General features: G+C 34.1%; 1 protein-coding gene across 1 annotated transcript in view; it reads left to right on the forward strand.

The window, feature by feature from the left end:
* The window catches only part of LOC150020047 (transmembrane protease serine 11E-like), a 33,979-nt gene that overhangs the window by 17,739 nt on the left and 4,165 nt on the right, over positions 1 to 12,075 (forward strand). The window contains exons 3-7 of the mRNA XM_090266808.1: positions 2,483 to 2,604; positions 3,955 to 4,022; positions 6,834 to 6,997; positions 10,160 to 10,198; positions 11,654 to 11,831. Coding sequence (XP_090122934.1) covers positions 2,483 to 2,604; positions 3,955 to 4,022; positions 6,834 to 6,997; positions 10,160 to 10,198; positions 11,654 to 11,831 — 571 coding nt within the window. The remainder of the gene's footprint in view (positions 1 to 2,482; positions 2,605 to 3,954; positions 4,023 to 6,833; positions 6,998 to 10,159; positions 10,199 to 11,653; positions 11,832 to 12,075) is intronic.

A 12,075-nucleotide genomic window follows, 5' to 3' on the forward strand; every position in this document is an offset into this window, starting at 1 on the left:
TGCCTCTTTCCAAGCCAAGTGCTTATGGGGCTTAAAATCTTATTCATATGCATAGAATGAAAGCCCAGCAAGATTCTTCTAGTAACCTGTTCCTGGATCCTATTGTTTGGATGATCAGCTGAGTAATATGAAACACAGTTTCTACTGCCCACACAGCACACCTGAAAAAAACAATTGCTGTGATGTACGTTATGTCATCATTGTGACCTGCCCTCTGTTCGCGGGGTGTAAACTAAAAACAGGGTGCATATAGCACATGTGTATTTAGGAGATGGTACACCTAGATAAAACTAAACAAAAGAAATCGATTACAGAAACAGACAAAGATAGAATTAATTAGACTTGAAAAAAGATTGTTTTGGCATAAAGCCCAGTACAGTGTAGAATTGTGTGCCATTTGTGTCCAGGGGCCTTTGAATCTGCATCCTTGTTCCCCGCTGTAATTTGAATGACAGAAGGCGAATCTGTTAGGAGTAACATTATTGTAGGCTATGGAATTACAAACCTGTTGGAAAACTTATGGTCATCCTTATTTTTCTTACTTTTACGTTAATATTCCCAATGATATTCTTCAACAACTGTATATGCTATATAATTCTAACAACTGGGAATATGTTTTGACACTTAGTGATCTGTTTAAGTCATTTGAGCTAAGTAAAATATTGACTATATATAAGTTCTTCATTTGGTTGAAGTATATAAAGTTGCTGATATTTGACCATTTCTGACCTATAGGAATGACAACTTCAAATGACTCAATCTAATAATTAAAATTTAAAAAAATACTAACAGTTATAAGGATATAGAAGAGTCTGTTTTCTTCTTCTTTAGAACCTTACTATTCGACATGTGGTTAGGCGTCAGCAGCATCAGCCTGGTGCTTGGCGATGAGGTTGTTAGAAATGCAGTCATGGGCCCATCTTTAGATTAAACTATTGGTCAATATTTCAATACGTTGAAAACCTTACTTAAATTGTGTATATTGCCAGGGACCTGCTTGCGTTTCAGCTTACACTGGCCATTCAGGAAAGGGAGGTGAGGAAGGAAAAACTTCCCTGATACCTTGGTTAGGTGGCTAGTGCTCAGTAGACCCCGACCTTTCAGTGTCTCCAGCCTGCCATCAATCTCCTTTATGTGTTACTAAGCCTTTTGTCAGAGTAAGACTGGTGGCTTCCCTCTTGGGATAGCCAGGATGTTTGTTTTCGAAATTTACCAGCAGTTTTTTTTTGTTTTTTTGTTTTTTTTTATAGCTGGTATATTACAAGATACTTCTCTTATAGCTTTAATGAATGGGTTTTTTCTTTTTCCCCACGCCAAAAGCAGTATGTGAAGAACATTTGTGCTCTGGGAGTTAGACCTGGGGATAAAAGCCCGGTTTTGTTTTTTTCTGGCTATGCCATGTTGGGTTAGGCAATTTATTGAATATTTCTTTCTGAAGCTGTATCCCTTAACTGATAAATGTGGATAATACTGCCTTCCCATGAGATTTATTATAAATTAAATGAGATATGTGAGTATGTCTGGGATACAGATGTTCAATGTGAGTTTTCTTTTCCTCTGGGGTTTAAGTGAAAAAGGAAAGAATGAGAAGCCACATGGAAGAGGAGAGAGATTGAGACTGGGTGAGACACACTCCATTTTCCTGTAATAATCAACACCAGTCTTGATTACCATTGTATGCCCAACATCCAGCACAGAGCCTCTCACAGAAGACATAGTCAGTATTAATATTTGCTTCATGAATCTTCTGAGGGCTCTGTGCTTACTTCATGTATAGGAGGATAGAAGGAAAGCTTTGCTGCATTAATTTGTCAGCAGGCCCCAAATATGGGCTGCTTAAACTAGATGCAGAAAGTGGATACAATGGCTAAGGAAGCAGACAAGCCAAGTCCTGTGACTGTCGGGAGAAAATTGAGTGACAAGGGAGCCAGGTGAAACTAAATAGTGTCCCTGGAAGGTTATGCCAGGTGGCAGCTCTAGCTTCCTAAACTTCTATATACTGAACCCCTAGCATTTTAAGCCCTATCCTCATTTTATTCTTTAGTCAAATACATATTATTACACTAGAGTCCTTGTGGCCAGAAATGATGTGGAATTTACTGAATTGGAAGAAACCTACTTTGGAATATAAAAATGCATTGACTCTTGGGGAGCTTCTGAATCCATCCCTGTGTGTACACTCAGATGGTATGACTTGCTGCTTCCTGTGGCTTATTCCGGAATAGATTACACATGACTAATTAACCCACAGGAAACTCAAGCATTTTTTATGACTTTTACACTCTAAATCTTATGATGATGCATGCTGTTGTCTTTTCCTCTGAGATAATCATGAGGCTCAGGGCAGGATAATGGAGATGATGGCTTGAGTAGGGATGTTCTTTCCAGTCTCAGGCTTTCTGGCAACCACCAAATGGGAAAATGATCAGCTTTACAAACATCTGATAAAAAGTATGATGGGTTTTTATTTCTCGCCATGTAGATCAAAGGAAGACCTACAATTACTACAGTACATTGTCATTTACAAGTGACACACTATATGATGATTTTGGAAGAGAGGCTTCTAAAAATTTCACAGAAATGAGCCAGAGAATTGAATCAATGGCAAGTATTTTTTTCCCTCCATTTCTAGGGCTATCACTTTTTTTTACCATCTCAACTAATCTTGCATACCTTTGCAAAATGAGAAGAGGCCCCCTATCTAAGAGATATAACATAAAAATAACAGTACACGACTTTAGAGAGTATGATGTGCAGAGCTGAACTGAGTGACTTTAGCCATTCCTTTATGCTTCTCCTACTCACCCTTCCTTCTCTAGGGCTATGTTCTTAATCAGTAGAATCCAGAAATTCCAAGAATGTGAGGGTTGATGTATCCTAGACTTCTTAAAGAATAGACCTTGAGCAAAACGCCACAAGATTGAAACTATTCAGACATATACTTGAATAGTACTTTAGTATTTAAAAATACTTAACCTTGGGTCAGTTTTCGGTACATAGGTCTATAGAAAATGTATGGGTACACACTCTATCCTTAAGGCAGTAACATTATCCTGAGGGATGAATCAAATATTTTTTAAAAATGGAAAAATAAGCAGTGTTGGCCAAAATAGAAAGGGCCTGGGTGATGATTTCTCATTGTCAGATTACATGGAGAATAATTTAGACTTTATCTGATACTTTGTGTTGTATTAGTGGTATGATGTGATGGAAAGCACCTTAAACTGGGAGTTGAGATACCTATTTTCAATACCATGTACTAGCTAGTGATGTGTTATTTGGTGCACCACGTATCATTCTGGAAAAATTTCTTTATATGAAGATTAGAACATTAAGACTAATTTCCAAATTGTCTTCCAGTTTCAACACCCTGAGTAAAAACAGAATGGCCCTCCTGGAAACTGCCTGGTAGACTAGAAGCTTGAGGATTTGCACATCTTGCTAAGGAGGAGGTCAAATCTTGGTTGTATTTGTACTTATAAACACCAAATCAGGGATATATCTGAATAAGTTCTTTATATATATAAACTTCTTATCAGCAGGTTTGAAACCATGTGATACTCATGCACTCATTTCTATAATCCAACTAGCTATTTGGCAGAATTATTTAATTTTCCTTGTCTACATTTGCCTATATCTTAGAATGTGAACATTTAGTCTTTTCAAAAACAGTCTGTTTATTCTCTTTTACCTCTTTCTGAGTGTAGCATAACATATGTCACTCCTGCCTGCCCTCCACTATGATTCCCCAGCTCCTGTAATACCCAAGGCAAAGTTCAGTGGAAATCAGAGTAGAATACTAAAAGGATTCCTCAAGTTTAGTACATGGTGAAATGTTGGTCAATGTGTTTTGTTTTGTTTTGTTTTTAATTTTAAAAAATTTAAGCTTCAAATTATCTTGCAGAATTTCAGAAAATTGTTCTTGCTGACATAATTTGAATATTTTTGGAACAGGTGAAAAATGCATTTTATAAATCTCCATTGAGGGGAGAATTTGTCACATCTCACATTATCAGATTCAGGTATGTAGATCTAAAATTATTACCTCTGAATATAATATAAAGCTAAAACTTTTAACACGATCAATTATAAATACTGTTCTAAGTGTTATAATAAAATGTAATTCAATTTAACAAATATTCATTTCATACCTGTAAGCCACGGGTTACAATGTGTCTTGTTCATTCTCTAATGTAAAAGAAAGCATTTACAAGATGATCGCAAGGGACAGGTATATTTCTTGGCGGCTACCTCATAGAATTGTTTTTTTGGAAACTAGCACAAATAGTAACCTAAATCACATCCTTTGGTTTAATATTAAATTGTGTAGTGGACAAGATTTGTCTCTGCCTGTTGGTTCTCCTTATCAATTTTCTTTACTTTCTTCTATTTTACTTTTTCTGCTCCAGATATTTAAGATCTTAGATCTGATTATCAACCATGAATAAATAAACATTCAGAGCATATTATTTTAAGCAAAAAACTAGATGAGAATCTTAAATAAATATATTGTTTTAATGAAATTTTTGTATTTTTCAAAAATAGGGTAAGAGCTATTTCTGATATTACTTCAATGACAAAAACTCCAAGAGTTACTCCTTAGTCTATTGCTTTGTGGATATCTTTGAGGTGGTTACTTTGACCACTTTCTCCTGAAAATTCAGTACTCTGTAGTATTTAAAATATTGTTCTTTTTTTGGATCTGCTGAACTTTTTACTTTCTGAAGGGGATTTCATTCACCCATGTGGTTTCATATGCTATTGAAATCAAAGTTTATATTTCCAGTCTAAACTGTTTTTCTGACTTCTAGAACTATATGACTGCTCACGTACATCTCCACCTTGAAGTTCCACAGCACTATTTCTAACTCGAGGAAAATCCATTCATTCTAATAAGAAACCTGGAAGCCATTATATACTCCTTCCTTTCCTAGGTGCCTTGCACGTTATGAATAACTAAGTTCTACCAATTCTATCTACTAAACCACTTTCCAACTTACTCCTTCACCCTACTCACCTTGCTGCTCTATTTTTTCTTCTTCTGTACTGCAGTAGAAAGAAACGAAGTGTGATGAAAAGTTGAAGTCAGTTTTTGAAATGTTGAATTGAGAGACTAGGACACCATATGAGCCTGACATAGGAGTCTAACTTCGGGGAGGAAAGGGGAACTGAGGTGAAGATATACATTTGCTCATCATCAACTCAAAGTATCAGAAAGTGTGGATATAAGTAGAATTTCTCAGAAAAAAGGTAAAAGAAGACAAAAAGAAAAGTCTGATGAAAGCTTGAAGAACAACAATATTTAAGGAAATATAAGAAAAATAGGAACCTAGAAAATAGGGAAGGAACAGGGAAAAAGGAAATTCATGACAGATATACGAAAGTTCAAAAAGGAAATAGTCAGCATTGACAAATACTACTGAGAGACCAAGTAATATGACTGGAAAGAATTAACTGGATGTGTCAATGAGGATGTCAGTTAGTTTACAGAAAAGAGTCAATGCAACTAAAGGGGAGGAAGCAGAGTGCAAAGAAATAAATATGAGGTAGAGTGTAATTTATCCTTTCAAGAAGGTTTAGTGTGATAAGAAGGTGGGAAATAAATTAAATAGCTGGGGCAGAGAAAGGGTTTTATTAAGCTAGACAGTATAGGGATAATTTAAGAGACAGAAGAAGAAATAATTGATATACAGGGTTGCTGAAAGGTGTGGAGATACATAACAATAATCTTTTTAAAGTCTTATTTGTTACTTCAGATTACAAAAGCAATAAAAAAACATAAAATTTAATAATATGTTATTACATAAAATAGGAAGTCAAAACTCCCTTTCTAATACTTCTACTCTCAGAAAGAATTCAACTTCTTAGCAACTTATTTTGCATGCCTTTTCAATGACCGAATGAACATTTGTTTCATTCTTTAGCTGGCCGTATAGTATTTCACTACAAGTATGTATCAGGGTTGAGTTAACCAATAAACTTTTGATGGACACTTGAGTTTTTACACATTTTTCTGATTTAAAAACAAGGTTATTATGAACATATGCATACATATCTCCTTGTACACAAAAAAGGGTATTTGAAGATTACATTTCTAAAAATAGAAATACTGTATCAGAGAGGATGGATAATAAATTTTATAATAAAACTGACTTCTAAAAATAATATTTTTATTTATATTTCTGTTTACAGTTTATGTGAGTAAGGGTTGCTGTGTAGAGGGAGGAATAAGATTCTTTAGGAACTGATTGTATGTGAAAAAGGGTGGAGCAGCAAAATGAGAAAGATCCATCAAGATTGACTCCAAGGCAGTAACTCATTCAAATGACTCTAAGGCTAATTACCCCTCTACCTTGAAAATAAAATCACATACAGTTAATACAGTTCGATCAAGCTTTCTAAGATTCTTAGGATTTAAGAGTTGTTTAGGAGAGTCTGAAGGTTGCTTAAAAAATTATTGGATTGAGCCTAAAAGCTAAAGAGAGACTTGATGTCATATTCAGTAATATTTACCTTTGATTATTTTGAAAAGTTGACAAGAGAAGTGTCTATTTTATATATTAATAACCATGTACTTAACTGGATCCTTGGGTGGTAAGGGACTGTGTACATACTAGTTTACTCTCAAGGAGGCTGAGTTGGAAGTTCTATATGTGGTAAACAATAGAAATAGAAGAAAACAAATTTGATTTCTTAAAATTACATTTATAGATTTGTTTTCATTTGTTTCAAATGAATAATAATATGAAGAAAACTACATTGTGATATTATCACAAATTTTATTCTGAACTATATCTTTTAAAACTACTTTGTTTTTTCTTTTTGATCCACAGTAAAGAGAAAAATGGACTGTTGGCTCATATGCTACTGATTTTTAGGTTTCGTTCTACTGAGGATCCTGAAACCATAAATAATATTATTCAATATATTCTACATAAAAAGCTGCAAGATGCTGTAGGACCTCCTGAGTTAGATCCTGAATCAGTTGAAATAAAAAGTAAGTTTATTTTCCTTATTTAGTTTAATTCTCTTACATACAAGAGCTCCATGTTCAGTTTGGTTTTAGACAATGATTTTTACAAACTACTTTAGATGTCCTTTAATTATGGGATCTTACCACTAGCAGAGGATTTCTTTGGGACCAAGTTGGTACTAATAAAGTATTTTAATTTTTAATACTACCCAAAACTTATGCCTTGCATACAAGTCTGTCATTAACTCCTGAGCCTGGGTTTTCTTTTTATATTGGGACTTATATCTTAGCTATAGAATCCAATGATAAAAGGAAAAATGAGTTTTCATATTTATTTATTCCTCTTCTTTTTCTTGTTATTGTATTTTAGATATTTTATGTTCTGAGAGCATGATGTCTAAAAAAGTTTATGCTATCACATATTTGCCTTTAAATGTCATTCATATATCTTGTTATAATTTCTTCCCTTAGAACATTTATCAATGAAAAATGTATAATTTATTTTAATGTATTTTTGGTATATTTTACAACTAATATAAAATTTCTAGAGTTTTGTTGTTTGTTTTTGCAGGGATAGGGAGCAAAACGAGCAGTGATAGGCCCTCATTCCTAGAAAGTAAGAAACATAAGAGATCCTCAGTAGAAATCAAAATCTGGTTAAGAGCTAAGTCATATTCTAGAAACAATGCTGATCTATACAAATATGCAGGCTAAATATATAACCTTAAAATTTTTAGTAGCCATTAAAAAATAAAAGTAAAAATATGAAATTCATTTAAATAGTTTATATATTTGATCCAATGTATCTAAAGTATTACTTCAAAAAGTAATCAATGCAAAAATTATTTATGAGCTATATTTAATATATTTTTGTACTGAGACTTTGAAATCTAGTGTGTATTTTATATTTATAGTACATTTCAATTTAGAGAAGCCATATTTCAAGAGCTCACTAGGCACAGGTGGTTAGTGTACAATATGGGAATTGGCAATACTAGAAATGAGAAAATAGGGGACAAGTAGAAAGCTGGTAGACTTAACTAAAAGCTTAACCTGGCGGTAAGTTACTTTATTTACTTAGAAAGGGAGGCTTTACTAGTCAAGGATAGCTACATAATTTGTGGGGCCCATTTAAAATAAAAATGTTGAGCTCTTCAAAAAGCAATAAAAAGGGCTGTTAAAGGCAATAAAATACAAGACTTTTTTTCTTTCATGGTGTCTCTTGATTTGTAATAATATTTTTGTTAATGTCATTCAAAGAAAAATATTAAAATTACTAGCATAAGTTTTACTGTTCACCTTCATACTGTGAAATGTCAATTTTAAGTGCAAATATAAGAACATTTAACTTCTATGTGGAAAGAATTTCCAGATCAATGAAAATACTACACAAGGCTAGTACAATCCTTTTTACATTCTCTTGTTGACACATGCACATTTTAAGAACATGCTCTAACTTAGCTTAAGTGTGGATGGGCCAAAAAGTCCTTCTGTATCATTATTTCCAGCACAAACTGTTGGCTAATACCAAGAAAAATGACAGCAAAAAACACTATTATCGGGTCCTTTGGTTGTTCATGTCTATTAGACTGTCACTGCCTTTTTTCTACATTTTAAGCAAGTTTTGGTTCAAACAGAAAACATGGCCTCTTGAGATTATCACTGCCCTCTGCTTATGTACTGGTAAACATTACATACTTATTTTGCACTCAGTTGGAGTTTGCTGAACATGGAGTTTGCTGAATCCTGAGTTCATAGGGTATTATGACTGAGATATCAATCGGGTGACAATAACCTGTGGATATACATGTTATGTGTATGTTCTCTACTCAAGCCATGCTCCATTATTCTATTGGACTTCACTTTCAAAACACAAGCTATGAAATAAAATTATTAAAAATTTCAAGACACTATGAATTAAACCAGATGTAAGGCCATGCTTAGTGCAGGGCCCAGCGTGGATACACAAGTCACATATCCATGAAGCTGGCCCTGTCAGTGGTATCAACATACAAAGACAGAATTTCCTGTAGGAAGAGCTTGAGACAGAAAGGGACAGGGAGAGCGATCAGTGATGGTGCTTTTAAATATTTACTGAGAAAATGTCACCTTTTGCTTTTGCCATTCCCCCCTAGAATAGCCAGAATAGAGAAAGTCAGAAAGAATCCTTTCTAGAATACATATTTCTAGTACATCAATACTATTAAGTACTAAAAGAAAAATTAACATTATGATTTTTGCATTTAGAACTCCCAAACTGCCATGTTCAAAGAGAATAGTTCTGGTCATTGGAAATCTATTTAATCAGGATGCTTAAAGTCTTATGTACCTGTGGCCTAGTGTTTGCATAGAGTTAGGGCTTGATTGTTCAGAAGTCAACAAGCTAAGGAGCCATTGGCTATAGTCAAATAATAATAAGAAGGCAAATTGTCTTGCTAAAACTTTAGCAGAAGGAACACATAAAGAAATAACGTCGGTTTTAAATGGGAGTGAGAACTAATTTATGGAGATGCCACTTGGATGTTAAACAAATGGGAGTATGCCTATGACTTTCGTAAAATAATCTGAAATAATAGTCAATAAAAATATCATTGCATTTGAGCAATCAATACTGTAGTTCAGACTATTATTTCCCCCAAAGAGACTGTGTCCACTTGAATCTTATTTCTTATTATAAAACTCATATTACTGAGCTGTAACACAAACTACTGAATCAGAATTACTGGGAAGAGAAATAGGAATTTACATTATGAAGGTGCTCCCTATGTGACTCTTACCCATACTCAAATTCATGAAATACTGTTCAGCCTGGACTGGTGTGGCTCAATTGGGTGGGCACCTTTCCACAAAATGAAAGGCTGCCAGTTCGATTCCCAACCAGGGCACATGCTTGGGTTATGGGTTTGGTCTCCGATGCTTCTTTATCACGTTGATGTTTATCTCCCTCTCTTTCTTCCTTCCATGCCCCTTTTTCTAGAATCTTTAAAAAAGAAATTCTTTGGATGTTTCTTTTCCCCAAGGCAATAAACATACTATGTCTATGATAAAATAACCATGTTACTTTCCTTACAACCTAGAGATATGCTATCTTAAAATGGAATTAAGCAGTCTTTAGTATTTGAAGTATTCAGAGGTATTATGCAATTCTGATGTTCTGACCCTGTTCACCATTTCTGTGTATTTTAGAAATCAACAAGACAGAAACAGACAACTTTCTGAACAATTGTGAGTTTAATATATTTATTATAATTGCATAACTTGAAGATGAAAAATTAACACTAAGTTACTTAGCTTACTTTATGTGGTGTTAAGGGTGGGAATAAAGTTTGCTTGTTCTGTTTACAGCTCATGGTGCTTTATCTGATCTCTGAGGATCATTTTATTACTAAATAAAAAAACTGGGAGAATTTTGGAGTGGGTATATGGGTGCCTATGGCAGATGTGTAGTGGAAGTGAGGTGTGCAGTTGTGTAAGAAAGGACAAAAAATACTCACTTCTTAATATTCTGATTAAAGCTCTCACAAAAGTTTTTTTTAAAGATTTTAGGAAAGTAATCTGTATGTTGGTATTTTTCAGTTAGAGGAATAAACTTGTTACTCTAAAGTAAATAACATCATCTTGATGTTATTAATTCCATTTTGTGGTAATCACACACAATTATGGGGTTGGAGTATATATTGATGAAATTACAAAAGGTCCAGAAATTTCTTTACTTGTATTTAAAAAAAACTGACTCTAGACCTAGTATTTCCCTTCCCCTGTAGTAGGACATTCCACAGGATTTAGAGAATACATTTGATAGTTACTGAATTAGTACAGAATGTATTTATCTTAAAAATGAAAGAAAATAGCTACTCACAAACTCAGAATGTTGGTTGATTCATAAATTTAACAAGGGATGAGACCAAAAGATAATCTCATTACATCAATGGCATATATTCTTGCCACCGATATTTATTGGGAATTTACTATGTGTTAATGCTGTGTTAGGCAGTAGGAATATAAGAGATGAACTATACTCCCTGTCTAAAGAAGCTCATACTATAATGGAACTTTATGTACAGGGACTAGTGCATAGAAACATAATTCTAAATTAATAGTTCTCAAACAAGGGCAATTTTGACCCCCCAAAAGATTATGCCCCATGGTAGCATTTCTGGTTATCATGATTGTGTGTATGGTATCTACTATGTATAAGCCAGGGATCCTTCTGAACATCCTATGATGCGTAGGACAGCCCCCCTCACAACTAAGAACTATTCATTCCCAAATGTCAGTACTTCCGAGGTTGAGAAACCCTGTAATAAACCCTGTAATAAGCATTATATATGTATATATTATATATATATATATATATATGATAGAAATAGAGAGGTATATTCAGACACTATATACAGGATATTACTACTTTTTAAATGAAAGCATTAAAGAAAGTTGTAATTAATCCAGTTTGATGGTGAGAAATTATTAGAAAAGACATCCTAGAGAAGGCAATGATTGATTTAAATCCTAAAACATTAACAGGAGTTAAATAATGAAACACAGCAGTTAAAAAAAATGCAAAAACAAGAGAAAATGTTTGATACTACTGGATCACAAAGCATGAGAAATTTGGAACACAATAACACAATTTGAAAGTTAAAAACAACTGCTAACTAATGTATCACCTCTCTTTGGCAGGCTGTGGGACTCGAAGGAATAAAACTGCAGAACAGAGCCTCAGGATTGTTGGTGGGACACAGGTAGAAGAGGGTGAATGGCCATGGCAAGCTAGCCTGCAATGGGATGGGATCCACCGTTGTGGAGCAACTTTAATCAATAGCACTTGGCTTGTGAGTGCTGCTCACTGCTTTAGAGTGTAAGTCCTGAAACTTGTGAGTGACGGGGGTAAGCAGAGTACATTTGGGCTTGGCAAGAAGAAAATGCCTTATGAGGTTTGAAAGTGATGAGTTTAGTATACATTAAAGAACATATATATTACAAAGAAAGTAGGAAACTCATAAATCTAGTAAGAGGTTTTACAGTCTGGAAATGGAAATGGCATGAAAGTAAATGTAGATAAATTATCCATTGGAGAAAAATTACACAATAATTTGTCAGAG

Source organism: Furipterus horrens, unplaced genomic scaffold, assembly GCF_987537825.1.
Source record: "Furipterus horrens unplaced genomic scaffold, mFurHor1.1.pri manual_scaffold_2, whole genome shotgun sequence".
NCBI classification, from domain to species: domain Eukaryota; kingdom Metazoa; phylum Chordata; class Mammalia; order Chiroptera; family Furipteridae; genus Furipterus; species Furipterus horrens.